At 37.3% G+C, this 26,972-nt stretch overlaps 1 protein-coding gene across 1 annotated transcript; it reads right to left on the bottom strand.

The window, feature by feature from the left end:
* Positions 1-1,131: 1,131 nt before the first annotated feature.
* On the bottom strand, positions 1,132-3,073 carry LOC119079067 (sialin-like). Its single transcript, XM_037186876.1, has 4 exons — positions 2,942-3,073; positions 2,447-2,883; positions 1,608-2,386; positions 1,132-1,546 (listed from the first exon to the last, which is right to left on the bottom strand). Exons 1-4 carry the CDS (start codon positions 2,962-2,964, stop codon positions 1,310-1,312), a joined length of 1,476 nt encoding a protein of 491 aa, XP_037042771.1. The 5' UTR covers positions 2,965-3,073; the 3' UTR covers positions 1,132-1,309.
* Positions 3,074-26,972: the final 23,899 nt, after the last annotated feature.

The following is a 26,972-nucleotide window of genomic DNA, read 5'->3' as shown; positions in this document are numbered from 1 at the left end:
AAAATACTTGAAAATGAAATACCTTAAAAATCATGTAAAAATTCTTGAATCGACATTGACTAAAAAGTCTTGTCGAACCCTAGAAAATCATTTGAGCATTTTCTTCTAGAAAATCCATTTCCACTCAAAATGCACGATTATCAGCATTCAGCTAAGACATTCAGAATGTACGACCAAGGCTGTATACTTTGAGGAGGTCACGCAGACCGCCATTTTATTAGATACGCGGGAACACACCACTTCTGATGGTTTTACATGTAAAAAAAATTCACCACATCATCAAGACGACGAGAATCATCAGAGTAGGTGAATTTTTGTATGAAATCGGCCATTTTATCATCAACTGTGGTGTGTAACCCGCGTATCTGTATCTGCGTGACCTCCCCAAAGTATACAGCCTTGTGTACGACTCCGCTGCCTAATTCTGGCGGTAATAATTTGAAGAAAAAAATAAAAATAAGAATTAAGAAATACTTCGTGGTGGCGAAATAGCAGAGCAGAGCGTAGCACTGCTTCTAGCATGAACAGAGAAAATATTCGGAGACTGATGAAATTGCGTTTTTTCTTAAAGATAAATTACTTGTTTTCGCTGTATGAGCTAAAACATACAAAACAAACAATCCTAAGTAGTAGCTCTTATCACTAAAGGCTCCAAATTCGACACTTGTCGGTTGAGTGCTCAGTTCATGGTACGAGCTGTGCTGTTAGTGGATCGAGTTTACCCAGCTCTTCGAGTGTAGCTTGCCGATACTAATCTCACTGTATCGTACCATTACTCTCAAAGAATATTATTACTCTCGCTTACTCCGAGGATTCATGAAGTTTGGAGGGTGTTGCTGCTTCGACAAACCATCTAATAAACCATCAAACAGCTATGCACCCAAAAGTTTTGAAACATCTAAAGAATGACCGAAACGTTCTTGTACTTCGTTTGTTTTAGCACTTATTTTGCTGAATAAACTCACATTTACCGTAGGCCGCAGCTTATTTCATTCGTTGCTTTCGATATAACAAATGATTAGTGACGATTCTTTTAGGGTATTTATGGCTATATTAGAGACTCCACGGGACGGGGGCACTGAGGAAAGTACATGTAGCTCTAAATTTCTTTAAAATTATTTTTAATTTGTATGAGAATTTAGAATCATTGACGTATTGTGTTCGGCTTCGATCAATCAGTTCTTTCATTTCTTCATGGTTAATTTAAAAATAACAACTAGATGGCGTTGCATCTGGCATATGCCAAAGCAACGCCATCTCGGTATCATTACTCTGTTTGGCTTTTAGCATTAAATACTATTAAATAACGTTAATGACCTTTATGTACTTTGTCGTTGGTATGAGTTCGTTCACTACAATTTTCAACAACAACAGCCCCTCCAACACCAGTTGAGTCTAATTCGTTAACATCGAATATACTCCACTGTTGAACTTTGGCACTACCAAGAAACCAGTAGGCTATCGAACCCATAACGTACATTCCAGCCGTAATGAAGAATACGATGCGCCATTGGCCTGCTATTTCGTCTTTGTCCGATATGTCATTCTGCAATCCATTTGGGGTTTTAATCCATAACTTACAGTAATGAATTGAACTTAGTACATACCTGCACAAGCACTCCGGTAATCAACGGACTCAAAATTCCGGGTAAAGTGGTCAATGTATTCCCTAAGCCTCCTATGACTGCGGCAAAAGCTGGAGCGACATCAATGTAATTGATTCCGATGCCAGAATAAGCCAACGCTCCAACTCCAATACCGGCGGTGATGCACACAGCATTAGCTGTCGGATTAGCGACATACGCAGCACCGATGATCAATCCGGCTTGGAACAGCATCGTTACACTGATAAAATACTTTCTAAGCTGTGTAACCGTCAGCAACTGACGCACTAAAATGTTATCTGCAATCCATCCGGCCAGCAGAGACATAATGGTCATGGTCAGGTACGGCAGCGCAGACAGAAATCCACTTTTACTCATATCGAAATCCATAACATCCGACAAAAATTGCGGCAATTGAGTTAACATGGTCACATAGCCCCAACCCCATCCCAAACTGGCTATTAATACGCCATGTATTGGTAACGATTTTAGTATTGACAACCATGGTATTGGATGCGAGTGGCCTTTGCTTTCCTTTTCAATTGTGACGGAAATGTAATTTTTCTCGTACTTGGAAATGAACGGATCATTTTCCGGTGATCCTCTGATCAGAATTAACCAAATGATGTACCACAACAGGGCTGCGGATCCGATAACATAAAAAATGGATTCCCATCCCGCGTTGTCAGCCAATAGACCCGACACCGGTAGTCCAACCACAGTACCAACAAAAGCTCCTGATATTGCAATACCGTGCAGTCTAGATCTTTCTAGTGGAGGTCCTGAGAATACGATAAATTTGGAGAATTATCTGGGGGAATAAGATGTTTAGCTGCACCAACCCCATATAGTCCAAAATTTCATTATGCAGGGAATTGCAACTCCCTGCAACAGTCCCATTACGACACGGCTGGTCACTAACACCCATAAGGGTAGATGTGTTGCAATGAGCGGTGTAAGTATCGTAAGTAAACCGGGCAATGCAGTTCCGATTCCGAATACGATGTGTGGACTGATATACTTCAGTAGCATTCCCACAAAGATCTGCACTGGTACATATCCATAATAGAATGAACTCAAAATGACACTTTTCTCCGACGAACTCCAATTGAAATCGGGCACTTTGGTATCGTTAACAACCGCTTTTGTCATGGCCACTACAGCCACACTCATGTTCACCCTACAGGTGTACATATTGATCAATCCAAAAAAGCACATAATCGAAACATGGTAACGTCTATTGCGCCACATTTTCCACCAATTTTCGTCAACAATTGGACTACACAAGAGAAAAACGAATTTGAATTTGATTCCATTTTTCACTGAGAAAGACCAACCTTTCGTTCTTTGACTCAGCCATTGTTTAGAGAATGATGTAGAAATGGGTGCATTGACACACAGATGCTTCAAAGTTACTTGCTATCGTCTTAATGAATTAACCAATGAACCAATGGGCTAACAACAACCGATGAACACTCTTATATACATAATTTGATTAAACATTTCATGAAAATTACGATCCACCCATAAACTCAACGATTATTATCGAGCAATTATTTACATAGATAGCGAATTTATTGCGCTGGAATTTCGTCGTAGACGCTAAGACAACATTTACTTGTTGAGCAATTTTGTGGAACTTAAATTTTTACAATCACAGCCACGTTTTTCGGCATTTCGTTTATCTGTAACACAAACGGATTGACATTGGACTTTAACATTCAAATAACTGAATCTAAGAATCAAACTTAAGTTGTAAAGTCCAGTATACATCGGCCCTTCCTGAAAATAATTATGAAAAAAGGTAGATCGAAGCAAATTGTTGCGATTGGCTCGTGCGAATCTGTAAATCGCCCATCACCCCTGTCAGAGGTCCTCTGATTCGAGCGATTCCCGAGTGTCCTGACCATCCCTACAAATAAGAATTCTTTCCACCATTGTCCGGACCTCCTCTACCTCTCTTTTCCATTTCCAAATAGGAACCCACGAGCGCTGAAGTTGTATGGAAGAAAGTCAAACCGCTTATCGCATTTAATTTTGCCGATTTTTTTTATTGCTCCTTGTTAAGTATGTTTCAATCATAGAATCGCTTTTATGTCGTTTTATTGGCGCTTGTAATTAGAAGCAGAGTTGAAGTGGTGGTCTATGCAAGTACAACAAGTTTCAGTTATCGAATCTACTACTTTCTTTGTGTTTTCCACAGACTAAAACAAAAGCGCAAGTTCACTTCATCGTATCACTTTCGATTTCAATAGAATCTTCAACTCTATCGAAACTGTATGCGCTAAGCCGATCGAAATTCATCGTGAACCTGGGCTTTGTTTGTGACCTCCTGAAGATTTGCATTACCTTTCAGTGTTAAAAATACTTTGAATAAATCCGGCCTTGCCGAATACATTTTCTCACTCATAGTACGGGCCTGAACATGATGAAAGAGACCGACAAATCTGTTGCTTTTTGTGCTGGGATACGCCAAACTTTGTTGTTCGAATGTGTCAGAACTGATGATTTGATAAGAACATGTTTATGATCATTAATGAACATTGAAGTCTGACGAGTCAGTCGATTAAAGCAAACCATTCGAAAACTGTAAAAGAAATTTTGGAAATGTTAGTGGCTCAAAGGAGGTCTGTATCGATTATCAGTACTAAGTGGCTTCATCAAGGCCGAAGAGTTGAAACGACGACGTAGCAGCACAAGAGATTAATTTTCTGATGGTATTTGTAATCATAGAAGCATAAGAAGACATGAGATTCTTTTCGCTATTTGCAGTTTGTTTCCAGTTAAATATCAAACACATTAGTTTCAACATGTAGTTGGCAAAATGCAAAGGCAGCAGAATAAATTTTAACAAATGCGAATGTGAATTGAAAAGCAAAACTTATAACAAACCAACCCATCTGGAACAGGTTTTCATTTCTAACATTTTCGAAATAAATCTTCGTAAAATCAGTGACTGAACAGAAAAGTGGAACAAGACAATTTCCAACAGTACCGCAACACCCAAAGTTTTAGATTTTATGCCAAGCTATAACAGAATTATAGTTTGAGATTTCAGTTCAGATCTCTTATCGGGTACAATTGCAGTACTCAGATATTTTACTAAATAATATAAATTACATGAATAGGACGGGGATGGTAACATGTAAATAAAAGGGAAGTTGATTCACAGTCTCTTTGTATAAATGTAACGAATGAATGTATAATCGGGTAACTCAATATGGTATCCTTTATGTTCCGAGGAAGAGGTACACATCACAAACTATATAGAATGGAACTGTAAAACCACTGTCATTCTGTTTGACTGATTTATAAATAATTTGTGAGACGTATTGATTTTGTGCAATGCGTTGAATGCAAATCGAATGTAAAAGCATTTATGTGCGGAACTGTATTAACAGAGTCAGTGTTGGAAATGGAATTAAGCGAGGCTAATGGTGTAAATGTACCGACCAAATTTCGATATAATGAAAATTTTCGGTGTGGTTTGTGTCGGTGATAGTTTGCTAGTTGAAGGGATAATATGATGTGTGTTCAGTGTTCATCTGTATGTTCTTTGCGATTCGGTTAACTCTGCTCATTAGATAATTGGTGAATTGTTTGATATTTATTTACCTGAACGCACACGAATATTATTTTGATTTGCATTCGCTATCTGAGGTATTTTCAATGAATTTTCGTAATTTTCTAATTTTGACATAGAGCCAATGTTATTAGCCCTGACTGTAGTGAGAACAACTACAATGAAAACTCTTCCCAGTCCAGAAGACAGCCCAAAAACGCTTAGAAATCCCTCCTTGAATTCTAGAACCGGGAAGATAGCATATCATTGGGTGCAGAAACCATCACATTGCCATACAAATAATCCCAAAACTCACGAAGAGAACCAAAAAAAATCCACAAAACATCCTTCAGAATCCCAACATTCTAGAACTGGGAAGATGGTGGTCAATGAGAAGAGACGCAACTTGAAAAACCAACATACCTCCGCAACGTTCTACATAGATCGGGTTTTAGTTGTATGCCTGAACAACACTTATTATTCTACGGCTGAGTCGCACGATTTATGGCCACTCTTCTCTATTGGTGTGGTCAATAGCTCTCGATTTCACCATCAACCTTTTACTTACGGCAAGCATATCAGCAGTTTTACTGTCGAATCTATTACTTCATTTTGTTTGAGCAAAATTGAGCAACAAATAGCTCATCTGGGTTGAGGTTTTTGAACGTCCATCCGAATTCCATGGTAACTTTTTCAAAATCAGACAGATTGTAAACCCTCCCAAACCCGTTTTCTGTATACAAAAACCGTCCCAGAACCGGGAAAATTAATTTCGTAATTGGATTTCTCTAAAAGAAATTATTTCCAAAATTCTAATAACATGAAAAATGTCGACTGTAACTAAATATTCGTTTGGTATTTCCTGTGTGGATAGAATGTCCACAATGCCAATTCAATTTATGTAGTTGATTAACGGTCACATGTAGTTAGAGTGGAGAAACACAGTCGAGCGTGCTACCGCTCGAAGGTATTACGGTTAATTGGTTTTGAAAAATTGATTTGCGAAAAAGAAAATTCGAACACGAAATCCTTGGTATCCAGACGTCATGGCCAAACAATCAGGTATCACAGTATTGTGTCCACAATTGTTCATCTAAATTAGAAATGTAATGTCTTCTGTGTTGCTCACTTATACAGACTGCCTTATCAGTGCAGAGGTTTTCATTTTCCTTTCAGACAACAACAAAAACTTCATTTACTTCATTTTAAACCTACGAATCCGTTCAGTTTTCGTACAATGGTGGAGCTGAGATACAAAACCGCTTATTTGTATGACCACAAAGCACGATTCTGCATCATCGCCGGTACAATTTCGCTTATCGACAAATCGAAAATGGGTTCAAAACAATAAAGACTGAAAGTGTCCACATTCAGAAATGGAACAATCATATGGATGGGGTGAAAGTTTGATTAACCGGAACGAGATAGTTTACCTTATTCATTTGTTCACATTCTTTTATATCTCTCCTATCCGTCTATTTGTGTTAATTTAATGAAATTAGGCGAAGGTATTGATTGTCCATGGGGACATTGTTTGATTTTGCTATAAAAGAGTATTTTTGCCGGACACAATAATAAGTAGTGCAAACACGAAAGAACTACGCGAAGAAGAATTTTCTGAATGGGATGCTGAGTGGCTTTAGGAATGAAAAACGGAGAGATCTGTTTCAGTGTTAAGCCGTCTTTTACTTTAGATAAATTTTTTAATTGTAAAATGATGTTTATCCCCGTACGAAGTACAAAGGGGCTTATAGGATTTAAGTGATTTAAGTCTTTTGGTGATATCTATGGCAAAATAGACGATAGATAGATAATGTAAATGAAACTGCAAATGATAGGTATTGTCAATACCAATTAGGAAAAAAAAGTTTTTTTTAAATCGGGTGAGTGGACCGAGAGTTAGGCCCTTAGAAGTGAAAGGCTACTCGGCCCTATGCGTATTTTGCATAAACCTCGAGTAAATTTCATCCGTTTTTCGTAATTTTTGTTTCATTTAAAAGGTAGTCGAACACCGAATAGAATGTTGTTGAAAAAAAATATTGAGTATTTACTAAGTAGACTAAGTATTTATACTCAATAAATTAAAATTTTAGGGCTATTTGAAATTTTTGTTTCATTTGAAAGGAACGTCGTACGGGGCTTCGTATTTGTGCTAAACGCAATTTCTAAGATGTACACATTTCATATTAATTTTACTTTAACTACATTAACGGGCGCAATAGGCTTACGGTCAAAGTAGGGTGACAGACGCACTAGGGTCACGTACGCAGTAGATATACGGGTTTGTACGGGGCTCAGTCGCAGCAAACGCTCCGACTGTTCTGATGGCTCGTTTTCTGTAAAGATATAACGTCAATATGTGAATGAAGATGCACAAGTTGTCAGGACTGAAGGTTAGTCCAAATACTTTTTTCTCTTCTCTCTTAAAGTTCCTTAAAGTAGCAAAATGTGTGGTAAAGAAGCAAAATATTTTGTTTCGATGTCTCTGTTGAAAATACGTAGCTCAATAGAGCGAACAGACTAGACAATTAGAAATAAAGAGGCTGGGAGTAACTTAGTCCTAAAAATCACGAGATAAGAACTTTGGCAAGTAGTTGGTAAGTAGTCACGAACCAAGCTTAGCAATCATCTCTACAGAATGAATATAAGTCAATAGTCTGATCTTGTGTGGTAGCCGGGTCTGACACCCGACACTGGTGTGCACATCTTCAGCACCTTCGGTTGGATGAAAATCACCTTAGTGGCTTCTTTTATCAAAAACCGTTGAACTTCTATGATTATAGAAACGAGACAGTGAGTTAGGGACAAATGATCTTTGGTCTGTATTTCTACTTCTTTAGTATCTAAACCTCAAAACTAATCACTAATCTAATCTAAATAGCCTCAATACAAACAACACACACTCTACGGATAATAGCGGCAGAGTCAAAATGACCCAAAATTATATCGGCTAAATTTGAAGTTTTTGGACAAAATGATGTATAGACGACTTGTACATTATCAAAAATAAGGGGCACCTTCCATACATCACTTTTCGATTGGACCACAGGTACCACCCGGAACCACCTGGAACCACTTGCAAAAATCAAGCAAAATTTCGACTCGCCGCTATTATCCGTAGAGTGTGTGTTGTTCGTATTGAGGCTATTTAATCTAATCTAATGCGTGGAAGGTTACATGGAGACAAAATCAAGTACCGTTTTCCGATGAAACCTTCTACAGTGAACGACATCTCAAATGTCTCACTGTCAAATTTTTCTGAGAATTTTATTGTGTCATTGCAAATTCACAATGACATTCTCTGAAAAAAATGACAGTGAGACATTTGAGATGTCGTTCACTGTAACCTTTGACGGACTGTTCTTTTACTATCGATCTATTACTTAATTTGATCTGAGTATTTTCAAGAGATTGATTTCAAATCTTTTACTTTATTCTATTAGACATGATTTTTATCGATAAAAGAGTGCTGCAATCATAGGGAGTCTTTATCGAAAACAGATGATGATCCGTAACAAGTTAAATATGAACTTCACATCGCGGTTTTAAATGAATCAACATTTTATCGATAGGCCGAAAGTTTCGGCCCGAAACACCTGAGAAATTTTTCGTTGCAGAGATCAACACAATAGTGCTGCATTTTCCATTGTTTAACGTTTACGACAAATCCGATTACAATGGAAAACGAAGCTCAAACTTAAAATTGCTCGTGTATCTTATACCTTAAATCTGTTACTTCTTTTGTTAAGATTGCATCCTAATCATAGAGTTTAACATTCGTTTTCCTATCAAGAGCACAATGAATGAATGAATGAATTTATTTACACCGCCAAGACTGGCTGAATAAAGATACAAATACAAAAAAACAGAAACAAAAACGATACACTTTAACTTAAAATTCTTCGTCTTCTTCTTCTTAAAATCACGTCAAAATTAAAACTCGTCAAAAAATCACATCCTTTCGTCGTTCAGTCTTTCCATTACTTCACCTTTAAAAGCGATCCTATTGTCACATTTACTCACTGACGCCTTGTACTCATTGATAATCCTAATTAGCCGAACAATTGGTTGATTGGACAAGTATTCGGTAGACATCCTTGGTTCGACTAACAGTTGCATTGTTGAATCCCGAAGGTTGTAGACACTTTCGTTTCGGATAAAATTTGGTGAGATTATGTCATCGGCGATGTTGCCTTTGTAAATGTCGAAAGCTAGTGCAGCATCCGCGGCGGTTCGTCTCTTCTCCAAACTTTGCAATTTCAGCTGCTTGCAACGGTCTTCGTATGGTGCCAGCCTGTATGACGTCGCATTCGCTCGACTTTCCAGCAGATAGATAACAAATTGTTTCTGTATTGATTCAATGTCGTCGATGTAGATTTGAGCAGCCGGATTCCATATGGTCGATGCAAACTCTAGTCTTGACCGTACGTATGCCACGTATAGAATGCGCTGGGTCTCTTTCGTAAAATTTCCGTTTGAAAAGTGCTTGATACAACCAATCATCTGTCGCGCTTTCATCGTCATTTGTTCAATGTGATGTCCAGAATGGTACCATCTGTTGAAATAAACGCCCAAATCATTCTTTTCTTCAACACGTTCAATTACGTGGTCGCCCATTGTATAATCCGCTCGAATAAACGATGAATCGTGTCGGTATGCACTGAAAACATGGCATTTGTCGTTGTTAAAATGCAGGCAATTTCTTTCGTTCCAATTCATCACATTATCGATGTCTCGTTGCATTTTTTGTGTGTCGTCGACGTCACCAATAATGGCCGCCAATTTCATATCGTCAGCAAACAGCAAAGTGTAAGCGAATTCCAATACGTCGATCAGATCATCGATGAAAACGGTGAACATTACCGGTCCCAAAGAACTTCCGGGTGGTACTCCAGATGGTGACTCGTACAGTCTGGACTTCGACTTACCAATTTGAACATAATTAGTACGGCCGATCAAATATTGCCACAACCATCTTGCAGTTCTTTTACCAATTCCAAATCTGGCAAATTTGATGATCAACAGCATGATGATCAACTTGTCGAATGCAACCTTGTAGTCGCCATAAAACGTATCCAATTGACAATTTCGTTCGAATGCTTTGTGTGCGAGCGTAATCTGGCCTAATAAGTTCGTGACAACCGATCTCCTGCTCCTGAACCCATGTTGTGCACTTTTCAATTGTGGATCGATCATTTTGCTGATTTCACGTTTTACGGCAATGTCATGGACCTTCATGAGTATTGTCTGAATGGCAACGACTCTGTAGTTTTTAACGTTCGTTTTATCACCTTTCTTTTTGTACACTGCAACAATTCGTGATACTTTTGCCGCTGCCGGTATTTTACCACATTCGAACGATTTTCGATACAACAGCCACATAGGCCATGCCACTGCTGCTTCACACATTTTGATAACAAACGGCTTGATTTCGTCGGGTCCAGCACCGCCCTTCCAGTCGAGTGAATGTATTGCTGATTCGATATCAAACATCGATAGATTGATATCCACTGCACTACTTATCGGCATGTAACTTTCGTCGAAATTCGAGTTTCCTGCATCGGATACGTACAGCGATTCAAAGTAGTCGGCGAACATATCGACTATTTCTTCCGTTGAAGTACCAATTCTGTTATCGTAGTTCATTCTGTCAGGATATTTTTCGGTTCCACCATTCAACTTGGCGAATTTCCAAAATTCAGCTGGGTCTGATTTGATATTTTCTTGTACAATACGAATGTGTTCGTCAAACCGACGGTCATTTTCTTCACTAAACGCTTTATGTGCTTCTTCATACTCGTCCACCGATCCCAGTTTCGATTCTGATTTACGCTTATACAACTTGTTCCGATGATTATACATTTATAAATGAGGACGCGTTTGACGTTTGTACTGAAGCAAGGTGTTTTGTTTATACTCGATTGTAAATGTTGAATATTTACTGGTTTTTGACGAAGTTTTGAATTGATTTTATATGTAAAGTGACGAATAAGTTTGTTAGTTAGCAAAGGATTTGGAGATCAGCTGAAATTAGTAGCTGAATTAATGAAATAACGTGAAACGAATACGACGACAACAACAAAAAAGAATCGAGCTGACCTTAGTCGAACGTTATTATTGACGTATTTGGGATTTGGTGAAATTTTTGTTTTTCGGTGCGTTTTTCTTTTTGATCACTAGATAAAAACGAAAAACACCAGCCAGGTGATTGTTGATTTTTAAAGTATTTGACGACGAAAAAATTATCTGGATTATTTGATAGCTGAGGCGATCGACATTTGACAATATGGCCCATGTATGCAACCGCGATTCATGTCCGACGGCAAATGTTACTGGACCGAAAACAAGTTGCATCAAGTGCAAGAAAATGTGTTATTTGCTGTGCTACGGTGCTGAGAAATCATCGATTGGAATGATACGTTTTAAACTGCTGCAGGATCTGACGATTTATGTTGAAACAGCAAATGCTCAAGTCGCTTGTGGTGATTGTGTTTCGGAAGGCAACGTAGCAATACAAACGAAAATACAACTGACCCAAAAAACTGAAACGAAAGAGTCTGGAGTGGATGACGTAACGAATGCCCAATTGATGGAAGCACTGAAGACTGGATTTATGGATCTGAAAGAGCATATAAGCGTCAACGTGGAAAAGAATAAATCAGACGTGAAGCAGTGCATGAACGAAATATCGGAAACGGTAAAGAAGGCATCGACGGTTACTGAACCACTGAATGGATCCTTCAATAGGCCGTTGTACTCGTCTGTTTTACAAAGCAGAAGGAAAATTGTTTTTACGACACCGGCTTCCAACAAACGTAAGCGACCTGATGAAAATGAAAATGGAATCGACTGTGATAAAAACAAGACGACGAAAAAACTGAACACTGCGGTCCCGAAGCCAATGCTGGGGCGCAGCGAAGCTGTTATTGGACTGAAACCGAAAGCAATGGAACGAAGAAGAAATGGTTTAGAAAAATCTCTGCGTGTTGGCGGCTTAGATCCCTCAGTTACAGTGGACGTGCTTTCTGATTACATAGTAAAGAACACTTCGCTTACGGACAAATCTAAGTTTCGTTGCACGATGCTGGTTAAAAGAGGACAAGACCTAAGTGAACTTACGTATGTGTCGGCAAAAGTTGATGTGGCATCTGAAGATTTTAATATTCTGATGAATATGGACCTGTGGCCGAATTATGTCACAGTGCGTGAATTTGTGCGAATTAACAAACGAAACCAGCGACAAACTGAAAACGATGAAATGAATCCAAATAAGGTTCAACGGATGAATGATGAAAATTTAGACGAAGCATCGACGAGCTCAACGAACGATGCTAATTTAATTGACTTGAATTCTCAATTGGGGTTTCGAGAAGGAGAAGCTATGGAAGTGTTGAATTAAGTAATGAGAAACGGACAATTCCAAATGAATCACGACCCATGGTACTGTGGTGATCACAGTTTGCCATTGAATTGTCAAGCATCAAGTATATCTGTGGTGATCACAGGCTACTTGATGCTTGACAATTCAATGGCAAACTGTGATCACCACAGTACAATCACTGATAACGAGCTTTATTACAAATAATGAAATTGACGAGAATCTGACAAGTGGATTACATCCAAGATTTGATGATGTGACGATTCTGATGAAGAGAACCAGTGAAACGAAAAATTTGGTAGACATTTCATACTTACCGATTTATTATAACAATGTGAGGGGCGTCACTAGCAAAAATAATCTCTGCACGAAAATTGAGCTGGCAATATACAAAATTTTGGTTTTTACGGAGACTTGGCTAAGTAGAAGGATATCTAGCAGTCTATATTTTCCTAGTACATTTAAAGTTTATCGTAATGACAGAATTGTTCCGAATTCAATGAGAAGATATGGTGGTGTAGCAGTCATCGTTCATCAAGAACTACGACATCAACGTTTAAAGCTTAAAGAACAGGACGAAAGTGTGGAATGTGTAGCGGTTGAAATAAAATTGAAGCCGATATCATTGATTGTGTATGCTGCGTACATGAGAATTTTCGATCCAGAAGTGGCTGAGAAACATATCGTAAATATAAAAGAATTGTGTAACACGTACGGTACACACAGAATTATGGTGATTGGAGACTTTAACATGAGTTCGGTGAGATGGAGGCTGGATGAAAGTGCTGAGTATTACCTGCCGACGAATGTTGATACGAACATGGAACATTTCTTAGCCGAAATGCACGATTTGCCATTCTTTCAATTGTCAAATGTAAAAAACAAGTATCACAACGTTCTCGATTTGGTTTTTGTAAATGACTTGGGAGATGTGGAACTGTCAGTTGATCAATCGAAAATTATTGGAACAATTCAACAGGATGTATCTCATGTGCCTTATGAAATTGCTTTCGAATATTGTAAGAGGGGTACTTCAATGAACACCGTTGAGAAAGAAGTCATCTGCTACAAAACTGGCAACTATGAACGCATCATAGAGGAACTGGGTGCAGTGAATTTCACGAGTGAATTAAACAACCGAGATGTCGATTCTGCATTTGATTTTTTCTATTCGACGATAAATGCTTTGGTAGCCGCCAATGTACCAAAGAGAAAAATTACAGTCAATCTGAATAGACCGGAATGGTGGACAAATGAATTACAACGACTGAAAAACAGACGAGACAAACTGTTTAAAAGAAATCGGAATAGTACTGAATATATGGAGGTGCTAAACAAGTTCGACGAACTGTCATCAACTTTGTTTGATCATTATGTTGATGAAGTGCAAGACAGTATAAGTGACGATCCAGCGGCGTTTTGGAAGTTTGCCAAACGGAATAGCAGATCATCGTCTTACCCTAATGAAATGCATTATAAAGACACTACAAAGCAATCAACCGAAGGAATAGTGCAGTTATTTGCTGACTTTTTTGAAGGAAATTATGTGGAAGATGATGAGCAGTGGCTGTTTGAAAATGTCTACAACGCGCCAGAGGCACCACAAGAAGTTGACATTACTCGCGAAGACATCGAATTAGCGATCCATTCGCTGAAGTGGAAGGGAGGTATTGGTCCTGATCAAACGTCACCCTTTTTTCTCAAAAAGTGTATCGAAGTTGTAGCACTACCGTTGTGGCTGTTGTGGCAAAAGACTTTCGAGACTGGGAACATTCCTCAGAAGGTAAAACTTTCGCGTGTGATACCGGTGTTTAAAAAAGGAAAAAAGACAAACATAGAGAACTACAGGGTGGTGGCGATTGGTTCAAGCATTTTAAAGATTTTTCAACGAGCCAGTAAGCTTCACCTTACAATGATTGTAGAACCGCATGTGAGTGACTCACAACATGGATTTCGACCAAAAAGATCTGTTACGACAAACCTATTGTGTCAATCAATTGCGACACATGAAGCGTTCGAGCGTGGAATTCAATTGGACACGTTTATAGGCGATTTTGAAAAGGCTTTCGATCGGGTGTTTCATCGATTTTTGGTTGGTAAAATGGCAAAGTTTTCCATTGGACCAAAGACAGCTAGATGGTTATATGAAAATGTTCGTCAAATAAGATATTATGTCCAGATTGGTGAAACAAAATCGCGTGAATATGAAGCAACATCGGGTATTGTTCCTGGAAGCATTTTGGGACCAATTTTGTTCACAATGTTTATCAATGATGTGGTGGAAGTAGTGATACATGCGATGGTGTTGTTGTTTGCAGATGATATGAAAGCATCAATGATGATATATGATATGAATGACAGTCTGAGATTTCAAAGCGACATAGACAGGATTTATCAGTGGACCGTGACAAATCGACTTCTGTTCAATGTTGGAAAGTGTGCCACATTCACGGCTTGCAGAGCATCGAATAATGTGGAAACGAAGTACAAGCTTGGAAATCATGACTTGCAAAAGAAAGAAGAGGTTTGTGATCTGGGACTAAACGTTGATAAAAGATACAATTTAATTCATCATATGGAACTAACAACAATGAAGGCCCGTCAAATGGTTGGTTACATAAAGATGAAGTCGAACGGAAAGTTTAAAGAAAAGACGCTAAGAATACTGTATTGTGCATATGTGAGATCGAGGCTAGAGTTCGCATCTGTAATATGGAGTCCATATCAAGGAGTGTATAAAGATGACATTGAATCAGTGCAAAAACAGTTTATGATTGATTTATTAGACGATAGAAGTCGTGCCGCCTCGTACAGGCTTGCACCATATGTTGACAGGTGTAAGACGTTGAAATTGCAGCCTTTGTACGTGCGAAGACAAATCGCGGACGCCATGTGTGCTTATGATATTTATACGGGACACTCAAATGTTGAAATTTTGAAGTCGAAATTCGTGAGGTCAAGGTCGGTGAGACAATTGAGGCATAGTAGGTTGTTGGAGGAAAAGTTTTTCAGTGTAGACTATTTGATGAATCAGCCCATATCTCGTTTAATAGCTTTTGTAAATCAGTATGCGGAGATGGTTGTAAATTCGAGGTCGAGGTGTGAATTTAGAATTAAGCTTGAAAATGTAATGTTAAATCTAGTGATAGATTGATGTAAATGAATATTCAGCCAATTTGTTGGCGGTGAAATAAAGAAAGAAAGAAAGAAAGAAAGAAAGAGTGAATGTATTGCTGATTCGATATCAAACATCGATAGATTGATATCCACTGCACTACTTATCGGCATGTAACTTTCGTCGAAATTCGAGTTTCCTGCATCGGATACGTACAGCGATTCAAAGTAGTCGGCGAACATATCGACTATTTCTTCCGTTGAAGTACCAATTCTGTTATCGTAGTTCATTCTGTCAGGATATTTTTCGGTTCCACCATTCAACTTGGCGAATTTCCAAAATTCAGCTGGGTCTGATTTGATATTTTCTTGTACAATACGAATGTGTTCGTCAAACCGACGGTCATTTTCTTCACTAAACGCTTTATGTGCTTCTTCATACTCGTCCACCGATCCCAGTTTCGATTCTGATTTACGCTTATACAACTTGTTCCGATGATTATTCAAACGTTGCAATTCCGCCGACCACCACTTTGGTTTGTTAGAGTACTTTTTGATGGTTATCTTGGGGACATTACGTTCGATTAGGGATTTCATTGTTTGAACGAAAAATTCGTACGCCGAGTCCACATCCCTAGTATTGAATTCGTGCTGAAAGTTGATCGCTTCTAATTGTTGTGTCATCCGTTCGTAATGTCCTTTTGAGTACTGATAAACAATCATATTCTCTACGTTGCCGGACGGATTGGTGTCACAAATCATTTTTATTTCGTATGGGATGTGTCTGGCATCCTGCTGAATTTCATCGATGATCGTGTGACAGTCTTTATTTACATTGAATCCACTGGAGTCATTCACAAACACCAAATCCAGGAGATTTAATGCGTTGTTTCGGAAATTCGACAATTGTGACAAAGACAAGCGGAGTCCAAAAAGTCGAGTGCGTCAATTTGATATCTCGTTCGATTCGCATTAACATTATGTTCATTCGAAGTGTGCGGCAAGTAGGAGTTTTCGTCATCGTCATCTGGAGACCAGCTGATATCGTGTAAATTGAAGTCACCCAAAACAATTATTTTGTGATTGCGGTACATTTCTACGATAAGTTTCACATGATGATAATGCTTCAGGGCGATTTGCAGATCAAATACACTCATGTAGCAAGCGTACAAGATTAACGGTTGCGGTTTGATGCAAACCTCAATGGCCAAAAATTCGCTTCCATCGTCCGGTCCAATTGTCGAACTTATCGTTACTGTTCTGCTAGAATGATGAACCAAAATTGCCACACCACCTGAGCGCCGCAATGTTTACGACAAATCCGATTACAATGAAAAACGAAGCTCAAACTTAAAATTGCTCGTGTATCTTATACCTTAAATCTGTTACTTCTTTTGTTAAGATTGCATCCTAATCATAGAGTTCAACATTCGTTTTCCTATCAAGAGCACACAAGTCAGAGTTCCTTATTTCTGTCGTTTGCTGTCGATTGCAAAAGATTAGCCGTTTCAAAGATAAACGTGAAAATAAGACATGAGTACTGACGACAGTATACATCATTCAAATAAACCGTCTTCCGTCGTCGCCCAACTCTTTAATACGAGAACGGCAACAAATAATTTCCATTCTTCGCGAAAACAAAATGCATTTTCATCAATTACACCACACCAAATGTCTAGGAAAATAATCGTTGTTTGCCAGAAGTGTGTTTTCAAGTCTCAAGTCTTTACAGAAATTTATGCGAGGTTTACTTTAGTATCTGCAGAGATTTACGCCACACATACACAACAGCACGACAGCATTATATTTGCAAAGCGAAAAGCATTGTAAAGGTGCAATTAGATGTTTATTCTCATGCTACATAAGTACACAATTTGTTGCATAACTGAATTAAATGTGCATATTGCACATATTCCCAGTTTATTGTGCATCATCTCCCTCACCAAAATACACATTTCACATTATAATGGAATATATATTGTGTTGAAGTGTGTATACGCAGCGGTTGTATACCGTGTGGAACAATCATCAGCAGTGCACTGATATAATACAGCATACGAAAATAACAGTTTTATTTGCACAAAACCAATTCAATGAAATAAATTCAAGCACTTCGTCATGTATCGTATGGAAAGTGGATGTGGATACCAAAACCAAATGTGTTGTCTATTATTTACTGGTACATGTAATTACTGTCGATAACAATTTCGTTCATTATAATTAGGCTTATTCAGTTGTCCAGGGATCTGGCAACCAAAAATTAAACATTCAAAGTGGTAGTCGGCGCTCTGTTGATAATCACAAAAGTTTTTTTTTTTGGTTGATGAAAATGGTACACCGAAGACTTGAAAAAAAAAACAAATTTTTAGACGTGTCCCCCATTCACAGACCATTTTGTCAACAGTAATACCCAAAGCGTGATAAAGGTTTCATCATCTCTGTTTCAATGAGAGACATAAAACTGCCATGCACAAAGAGGGTGCAATTATACGCCGAGTTTTCCATGGAAGGACAAAAGGAAAAAAGAAAATTCAAAGTGACACATAAAAGTGTGGTACGATAAGGAAGAATGAAAGTTTAAATTGTCTCGTTAACATTGTCATCTCTATATGGATTTTCATATATTCCCGGCGGATGAATCATTTGTAGATATGCCCAATGTACGAGACATCGTGGCATAGAGACATTACACCATAAAATGACTGATGGTCTTTTGTAGTCGTGTGTATTAGGCAGGGATTATTTTTGGGAAAACATTTTCTTACATTTTCCGGAAATTTCCCAAACTTTTCCAAATTTTCCCAAATTTTGTTTCTAAAATATGGAAAAATTTAGGAAAATAAACGTTTTCCCAAAAATACTCCCTGGAAATGTTTCAGATTGAAATTTAAGCGATCCAGCAAGTACTGTCCTAAAGCATAACCGATTATTCCGATACAAAGAAATATGGCATCTGAATGTAAGAATGCATATTGTCAGAACAAACTTAGTTGTAAAAATAAAAGTTTATGACACGGTTGGGCTAATGTAGTGTCAAGCCCTTTCAAACATGTTCAATTTACTCTTATTACTGATTTGATAATGCTTTTAATTGCTTTCCCAGATGTGTCTATGAAGGGAATGCGATCACTTTGGGGTCGGGATCTTTCGTGATCTGAAGCAATAATAAGAAGAATGAATGATGGATGCCTATTTCCTTAATTGAGTGACGGAGCAAAAAGAAAATATTTGTTTAAGACCTCCCTAGCTTATGTAGTATTTTCATTCTCTAAAGTTTGGTGGACCTAAATGGTATCAGTCAAAACCCTTAATAAGGGAAATGTGTCGCAAGTCTTTTTTTAGCTTACTTCTAAAACATCTGATACCGTTGATTGCATTTAACTTGTTGAGGGTTTTGACTAATATCAGTAGTTTTGGAAGAATTATTTGATCTTGATCTTGAAAAGTAATGCACTCATTGCATTAACTCAAGCACGTTACACAGCCGTTGCATTATCATTTGAGACATCTGCTGTACAGGACGCAACGAACTACCACCTAATAATCCCGAAAGTCCAGCCAAAAGTACTCAAAATCCTAGAATTCTACGACTGGGAGCACTGGGGAAGTACAGTCTTTTCGCTATTCTTCCTAATTTGACCTCAGGTCCTTAAACCCCTTAAAATTCTAGAATTACGGTGGTGGGAGCAGCCAGCGGTTCGCGAGATTTTTTGTTCACTATTCACCCGTATTTCACCTCAAGGTGGCAGTTACTACAAAAAATCCCTGAAATACCACAATTATTTGTTACTTCCAACACTACTGAGTAGGGCCTACTCTGAGCTGTAGCTACAAAAGATTATGAGCTAAGTACTCACTCACTTTAGCAAGTTGCAAGTTCGTTCTCCTCATTTACTCCTCTATACTCGCTCTTTGCAGATTATAGCAGTAGAAAACATACCTAAGAATAAGAAGTTGTCGAGGTGGTAATAACATCAGCCTTCACTACATCCTATCCATATCTAACGAAGTGTATAGGTATCTCCTCTCTAACTGGAATATATCGGGCTCTGCTGTCTTCCATAAACGTTCATTCTACATTAGACGGTATCGCATTAGTCTCATGGTCAAATCTCGTTTGCGACGTCTGGAACACCCTAGCCAAAAATCACATAAAAAGTTTAGCAGCTTTCCACTAATTAGTTTTGTTTACTTACGATTTCAGAGTAATTGCTTAAATTTTGATGTTACAATTCAAAATCTAAATGAATTGTTGACTCGAAATGTATGGCTCTAAAGTTGGCTATGGAAGTAACTACGACCATTACATGTAACAGTTTATTAAGTAACCCACAGAATTACAAATATCCATCAAACCCAAAACAGTGTTCACCTGGGTGTATATGGAAAATTCCTATTATCACCTAACATCGCTCAATTTCGTTCCTCAAATTTCTACAGCCTTTTTTCCCTGAATATATTTATCAACTTGGCACTTTTCAACAAAGTTTTCTTCAATAAAAGCATTAATTTTTCTTTTTTGTTCTAACTTTTGTGTATGCGAGGGGATCTAATTGTGTGCAGGTTATACACAGCCAGTAAAGTTTCCTCTTTTTCACTCGCCTGTTGTGTGGCTGTATGTGTGTTCGTCTTTTTTTATATTTCTTTTTTCTCTCTTCTAATCCCAAACCAGATCGTATCAAAATACATTTGCGAGAGGATGTGGAAAAAATAGAACATAATTATGTACCTACCGATTCTCCACTCTCTCTACATCTCACTCACTCTCTCCCGACTCGAGTGATTGATAACCTTAGTGTGTAAACAGACCATTAACAAATTTAACATCAAAGACATTAATTCGAGGATTTTCTGGAATATAATAGCAACATTGAACACACATATATACCAACCATGTAAGTATGGTATCCGAACATTTCCATATACATTATACACAATGCATTACAATGGGCCATGATATTCTCGATGCTCGATTCACTGGAAAAAGGGAACAAGCGAGAAAGATTGACCATTCCATATCAATCACGATAGAATGCTATTTATATTCACTGTGATATACACATGGTAAATTACGCACTCATGGATATATAGGGAACGTAAAATAAGAATTTTCCACTCATGCTTGACATTCTAAGCACGCCCAGACTGAAAAACGATTTGCCAATATATAAAAATGTGGATAAAATAAAGCAAAAAAAGGAGAGAGCGAGAAAAAAAAGCCGGGAAAAAAATGTAATAAAATTCGTGACACTTGAAAATAGAAAATTGAGATAATGGCATTCGCAGTTACTTTGCAAAAAAAAGGGAAAAAATTGAATCTAATTCGGGATGCTGTTGATGTTTTACATTAATCAAAGGAACACAAATTTGATTGTTTTTTTTTTCGCCTATAGAGTTGTTTTGCAGAATGAATGCTCGAAATAGGTTTTTATTTTCAAAATTAATTTCAGAATTTTTTAAATAATTTTAAATCGATTATGAAAATAGCGCTCAATTCAATTGAGTTCTATGTTTTAGTATAATTCTTGTCTAGACGGGATACAGTAGCGCTATTTGTTGTGCAAGAATCGAAAATAATTAACATTACTGTCAGTGGTACAGTCGGACAGGATGGCTCAGTGGTAATGTACTAGCCTTCCACCAACATGGTCTGGGTTCGATTCCAGTGTCAGACCAAATTACACATAGAATTTTTCTAGCGATAATATCACATTGATAACGTTTGAGAGTGTGTTTGGTGGCTGCAACGATAAACACACTGATAGATGACTTAACTAAAATGCGACGAATCTGTATGCACGCATGTAGCCTACATTTAGACCAGCTCGCAATTTTTTTTTTTTTCAATGTTAAACGGCTATCGCATCATTTTAAGCCAATAATATCAGATTATCGACGCGAGATTGCCTCTCGTCTGGGTTCTTATGTCGAAAAAAACCGTTCCGCGCGCTGGGGAATTTATCGAAAATTTGACAATGAAATGTGATAGAGGGGTCAAAGTTGTGGAACTAATTTTTTTTTTGGTGTCGCGAACCGGTAATACCGGTAAAATAACCGGTTTAGTGTAAAACTAAAAACTTTAATATCTCCGTTAAAAATCATTTTCTTATGGGGTTTGTTTTGCTTGAACGTCTCATTCATTGTTGACATTTTAAAGAAGCACTTTTTTCTGGGACTGGAAAAGTGTTCTAGATATTTGGGGATCCCAAAAAAGTGACCCAAAAAACCGCTAAATTTGACCTCAATTTCCCTGGCCAAATTGAAACATATTTTATTTATATGGGGCTCTTTGGAAAGCTGAGAACTAGCACTTTCAGATGTAGCCGGCCGAGCTTGAGCTTTTCAGAGGGACCATAGATACGAGGCTGGAAACTGAGAGTAGCAAAAGTAATTTTTTTTTTGTGTCACGTTTCGTATATTGTTTAACCTATAAAGTGGTGCTTTTCGATTTTTTTTGTGCCCAAAATGTGGACAAAGTGTTACAATACCCACTAGTAAGTAGAACCTACAATTACTTTCAATACTGAATGCACCACCCGTTCACAATCCTAGAAATCACGGATTAAGTTTACTTCCATCAAGTTTTATTTGGCTTTCTGCTGGATTTGTGGCTTTTTAGAGGTGAATAGAGGTAAGTTCCTATGATTCCATTATTCCTGGATGCTCCACCTCGTTCCCTATCCTAGAAATCACGAATTATGTTTACTTCCATCAAGTTTTTTTGGTTTTCTGCTGGATTTGTGGCATTTTTGTGGTGAATAGAGGTAAGTTCCTATGATTCCATTATTCCTGGAACGAGGAGGGGGAACGAGGTGGAGCAATATATATATAGACTTCCCCCTTTCCTTTTCCCGAAAACTGACAGGATTTCATTTTGGCACCCGAAATTTTCTTTTTCAGGGTCCCAAGAGCTATCCAAATCACCCAAGACATCCCGTGCACCTTTCATGGACACGACCACTTCTATGGCTACTGCACTACCGGAGAGATCGTTAAAAAAAAAAAGTTAAAAAGTTACGAAATGATCACCTCGAATTTCCCCATCGATAAACGCCCAGAAACAAAAATGGTGTGTCTGTTTCAACAAAAAATTCAGCTATTGGAAGTCACTTAGATTTCATCTGTTTTTATTATTATCTGTTATCAACAACGACGACAAAAATAAGCGATAAGTGATGTCAACTAGGATATTTTATAATAAAATACATGCTAAATCTAATGAAGTAATAGATTTTGCATCGATCTTTTGAAAATACTCCGCGTAAGTAACAGATTCGATTATTCACCGACTAATAAATAATAAATTTGACGAAGCAACAATGCAATGAGTAAAATTAAGTTTTCGACGGAATGTCTGCTGTTGATTATAAATAATTCCGCATTTATATCGAGCGATAGTTACTACAAACGAACTAATTTAGCACACAAAAAGTTTATTCATTTTTCATTTAACGTGACAAAAAGTTACAAATTTTTTTCCTTCTTTTTATTTTTGCCTTTTCGAGCAAAGAATATTCGAAATAATGTTCCGTCGCTCTCCCTTTAACTTTCAATCTGTTGGGTGTATTTTCTTGGAACTCTTATAATCAAGACCATAACTTATGCTTAAGTTTTCCCCCGAAGTTAAAATGTGTTTCTTGGCGATGGCGAAGGCTACGGGCACCATTTACAAACAATTAAGCAATAATTTTTTGTTGAATTTAATTAAAATTTCGTTAAATGATGATGATTTCATTTTTCAAATTTGAGCAGCGCATTGTCAGCTGTTGATATTGAACAGATGAAGACGTCATGACGATGACGACGACGAGTAATACAATAATATGTGGTAAGGTTACCGCTAGCAGATACCACAAAGTTGCTGGGTGTGCGAAGGCTTAGCAATGATATAATAATGTAGTGGCCAAGAGATTTAATTTTCCATTTCCTTGTTATCAAACTCTGAAGAACTGTAATTTGTGAGGATTTGTAACACTTGCGAATTCGGCTCTTTCGAGGAATCGTTTTTCTGGATTTGTTACATCAGCTGTTTGTACTCATACTCAATGATTCATAGAAACGGTTTCTGTATTTTGTTTTAGATCTGCAGTGTGATCTTTTAGTTCTGAACATATTTGATATGTTTTAGAGTTTCAGAAGTCATCGCCGTTTCCAGCGAGGTTTCCAGTCAATTAAGTGTTTCTAGGTTATGATATTTCGGCGCAAAATTTTAAAACACCTTACCGAATTCAAATTTTAAAACGCTGATAAAACTATAATTGCCTTTTCATCTGGTAGAAATTCTCTTTGAATCAATTCTCTTCAGCCTGACCTTTATGCGACAAGAGATAAGAATATTGTAATGAATAATTGTTAAGTGGGGTCTATCTGGATATTCTGCCTTTATTCCAAGAAAATTTTTGGACGGAACAAAAATAAACTTTTCACCCGTCTGTTTATTTTACAAACTCATTCATTCGAATTATCCGAAAAGTTCTGAAATCAATTTCCATTAATTAATTAAACGAAACGAGAAATTGCAGCCTGGGAAAAGTTGAAACTTTTCGTAACAGAAACGCAAAAGGTTGTCATGCACATATTATAAAATAACAGGAAGGCTCTTATTACAGTCTTTAGTTGCAGCGAGGAAATTTATAGTGACACACATGTTATTTGATATACTGAATTCTAGCTCGCAAGAAAGAAGAATCCATGAAAAGTTTAAACTATTTGATTAATAAAAGCGCATTGCGAATTAATTTTAAATCTTATTTTCCAAATTTTGCATGCAAGTTGCAGAGAAACTTTGTGCTAGATGCGTTTCTTATTGTTTAAAATGTCGGAGGTGTTCTCCGTCTGTTATATATATGAATAGTTAAATGCAAAAAGAGGACGTAACACATTAGCGAATTATTAAGAAAAATGAAATTACATTTATTTAACTTCATTTCGAATAAGCTGACGACATTTCTTTTCGTTTAAACTATCAAAACACTTCTATTGACATCATCAGTCTATTTGGAGAATGTGATTAATGAAGTTTCATTTTTCTTATAATTCGCTAATGTGACCCGTCCCAGTTGTGCATTTAACAATTCATATGTGTGTCTACTATATACACTAGCCGACACGGAAAAAGAGTGACTATGATTGTACTCATAGCCCTAGTCAAAAAACCATGAAAGCGTTACAATAATATGCTTAAGGGGTAGTCACTAACATCAATTAAGCCAAACGTGCTAAAAAATTAACAAAAAAGGAAGGCAAAAGAAACGTTAGAGTTGGTTATGTCTTACTGCACTCGTCAGTGAGAAGGAATTAAATTTTAAGTTTTTTTAAAAGAATATTCAAAAGTCAATAATCACCGGGATCGTTCTTTCGGATTTCTTTAAGGTAGTGAAAAGAAAGCACTAAACAAACACATAAATTCACGGTACCAAACATTCCAAATACTGAATCGTCTGAGTCGTGAACTCTACGTCCCAATTCGCGGGATGATAAAGTTGTATCAATGTGGTTGACTGCGAGATTGAATAGGCGACAAGCAACGTTGAATGGAGAGAATTGCATGGACTAACTAATTCTGTCACGGATGAATTCACGCCGTAAGTGTGGTCGAAATTCAAAATCTTTCTCACGCAAGTCTTTCTAACGCAGCGTCATTTTCATACAAGAAAGCGTTGAAATGTGTTTTTCGTTCACTTTTTCTTCGACTCGTTCACTTGAATTTCAAATTTTAGGCACACTTACGACGTGAAATTGTAAATTGTCATGACGTTCATCCTACGTCGTTGTAGGTGAAATTCGTCACTAGGGTGTGTCGATTTCAATTATTTTTTTTAGTCATTCCGGGTTCCGCCCTACCGCGATTCACCCTCGCACTAGCAATAATAATCAGCAAATTTTTTTTTTTCTAAGTCAATATAAGCTTGCACCGTCACTTTTTCAAAAATTTTCGAGCTACACGAGATAGCTGGATTATGGGTCCGAACCAAAAAAAATCTACAGATGCTTTTGCAAAGTTTTCACTCTGTACGGCATCTAGAGGGTCTACTAGAACATACAAAAATTAAAAAAAGTTAAAAAAATGTTTTACCGTCATTTTGGTATAGCATTAAGTTTCACCGAGGTGGAATTTTCAAGAATTTTGTAAGTGGAAAAGTCATCTCTTCTGGGTGAATTTTTTTCAAGCTATTTCAATATTAAGCTATTTTTCAAGCTATCAAGGTATTTCAATAGCGAATCCAGCAAACATACAGTTTAGATAGATAAATTTAAATATTTTTTGGTTTCGCTGTTGGAAGGCCCAAAAATTGGGCATTTCTTCGAGTATGGAGACAATTAACATTTTAAATACAGCAAGTAAATGAAAAATTTTGACAGAAATTCAAATATTATTCATGAATAACACATTTAAAAGCTGAAAATAGTAAGATTTCGTTTTTTAAGAGAAGCCAATTTGTTATGTTTTCGAAAATACCCAAAGAAATGCCCCATTTTTGGGCCTTCCAACAGTGAAACCAAAAAATATTTAAATTTACCTATCGAAACTGTACGTTTGCTGGATGCGCTATTGAAATACCTACAAAATGAGCTATCACAACAATAGCTTGAAAAAAATTCACCCAGGTGAGATGACTTTTCCACTTACAAAATTCTTGAAAATTCCACCTCGGTGAAACTTGATGCTATACCAAAATGACGGTAAAACATTTTTTTAACTTTTTTTAATTTTTGTATGTTCTAGTAGACCCTCTAGATGCCGTACAGAGTGAAAACTTTGCAAAAGCATCTGTAGATTTTTTTTTGGTTCGGACCCATAATCCAGCTATCTCGTGTAGCTCGAAAATTTTTGAAAAAGTGACGGTGCAAGCTTATATTGACTAAGAAAAAAAAAAATTTTGCTGATTATTATTGCTAGTGCGAGGGTGAATCGCGGTAGGGCGGAACCCGGAATGACTAAAAAAAATAATTGAAATCGACACACCCTACGTCACACATTTGACTTCGTAAAATGTACTTAAACACAATTAATGGCGACGAATGTAGGCTTATTGTAAAGACGAGGTGTCCAGCATTACATTACAGTCAATTACAGATCGGTTGAGACTTACTTACTGCTGCATAGGAGGCCAAACCTGACTATCTATGGAAGCATTATCGAAAATTGACAATTTTAAGGTGAACAAATGGTTTTTCTTAAAAATTTTTGTCTATAACGGCGTGGTTGGTACTTCCTCTTCATTTCTTATTGAAATGTAGTAATTTCAAAGATGTTTGCGTAATATTTCGTTGAATTTTTTGGTTCAAGAGGGCCTCTAAATACTACTTACAA

Source organism: Bradysia coprophila, unplaced genomic scaffold (assembly GCF_014529535.1).
Source record: "Bradysia coprophila strain Holo2 unplaced genomic scaffold, BU_Bcop_v1 contig_297, whole genome shotgun sequence".
Lineage (NCBI taxonomy): Eukaryota > Metazoa > Arthropoda > Insecta > Diptera > Sciaridae > Bradysia > Bradysia coprophila.
This window is presented reverse-complemented; position numbering and strand designations above follow the sequence as displayed.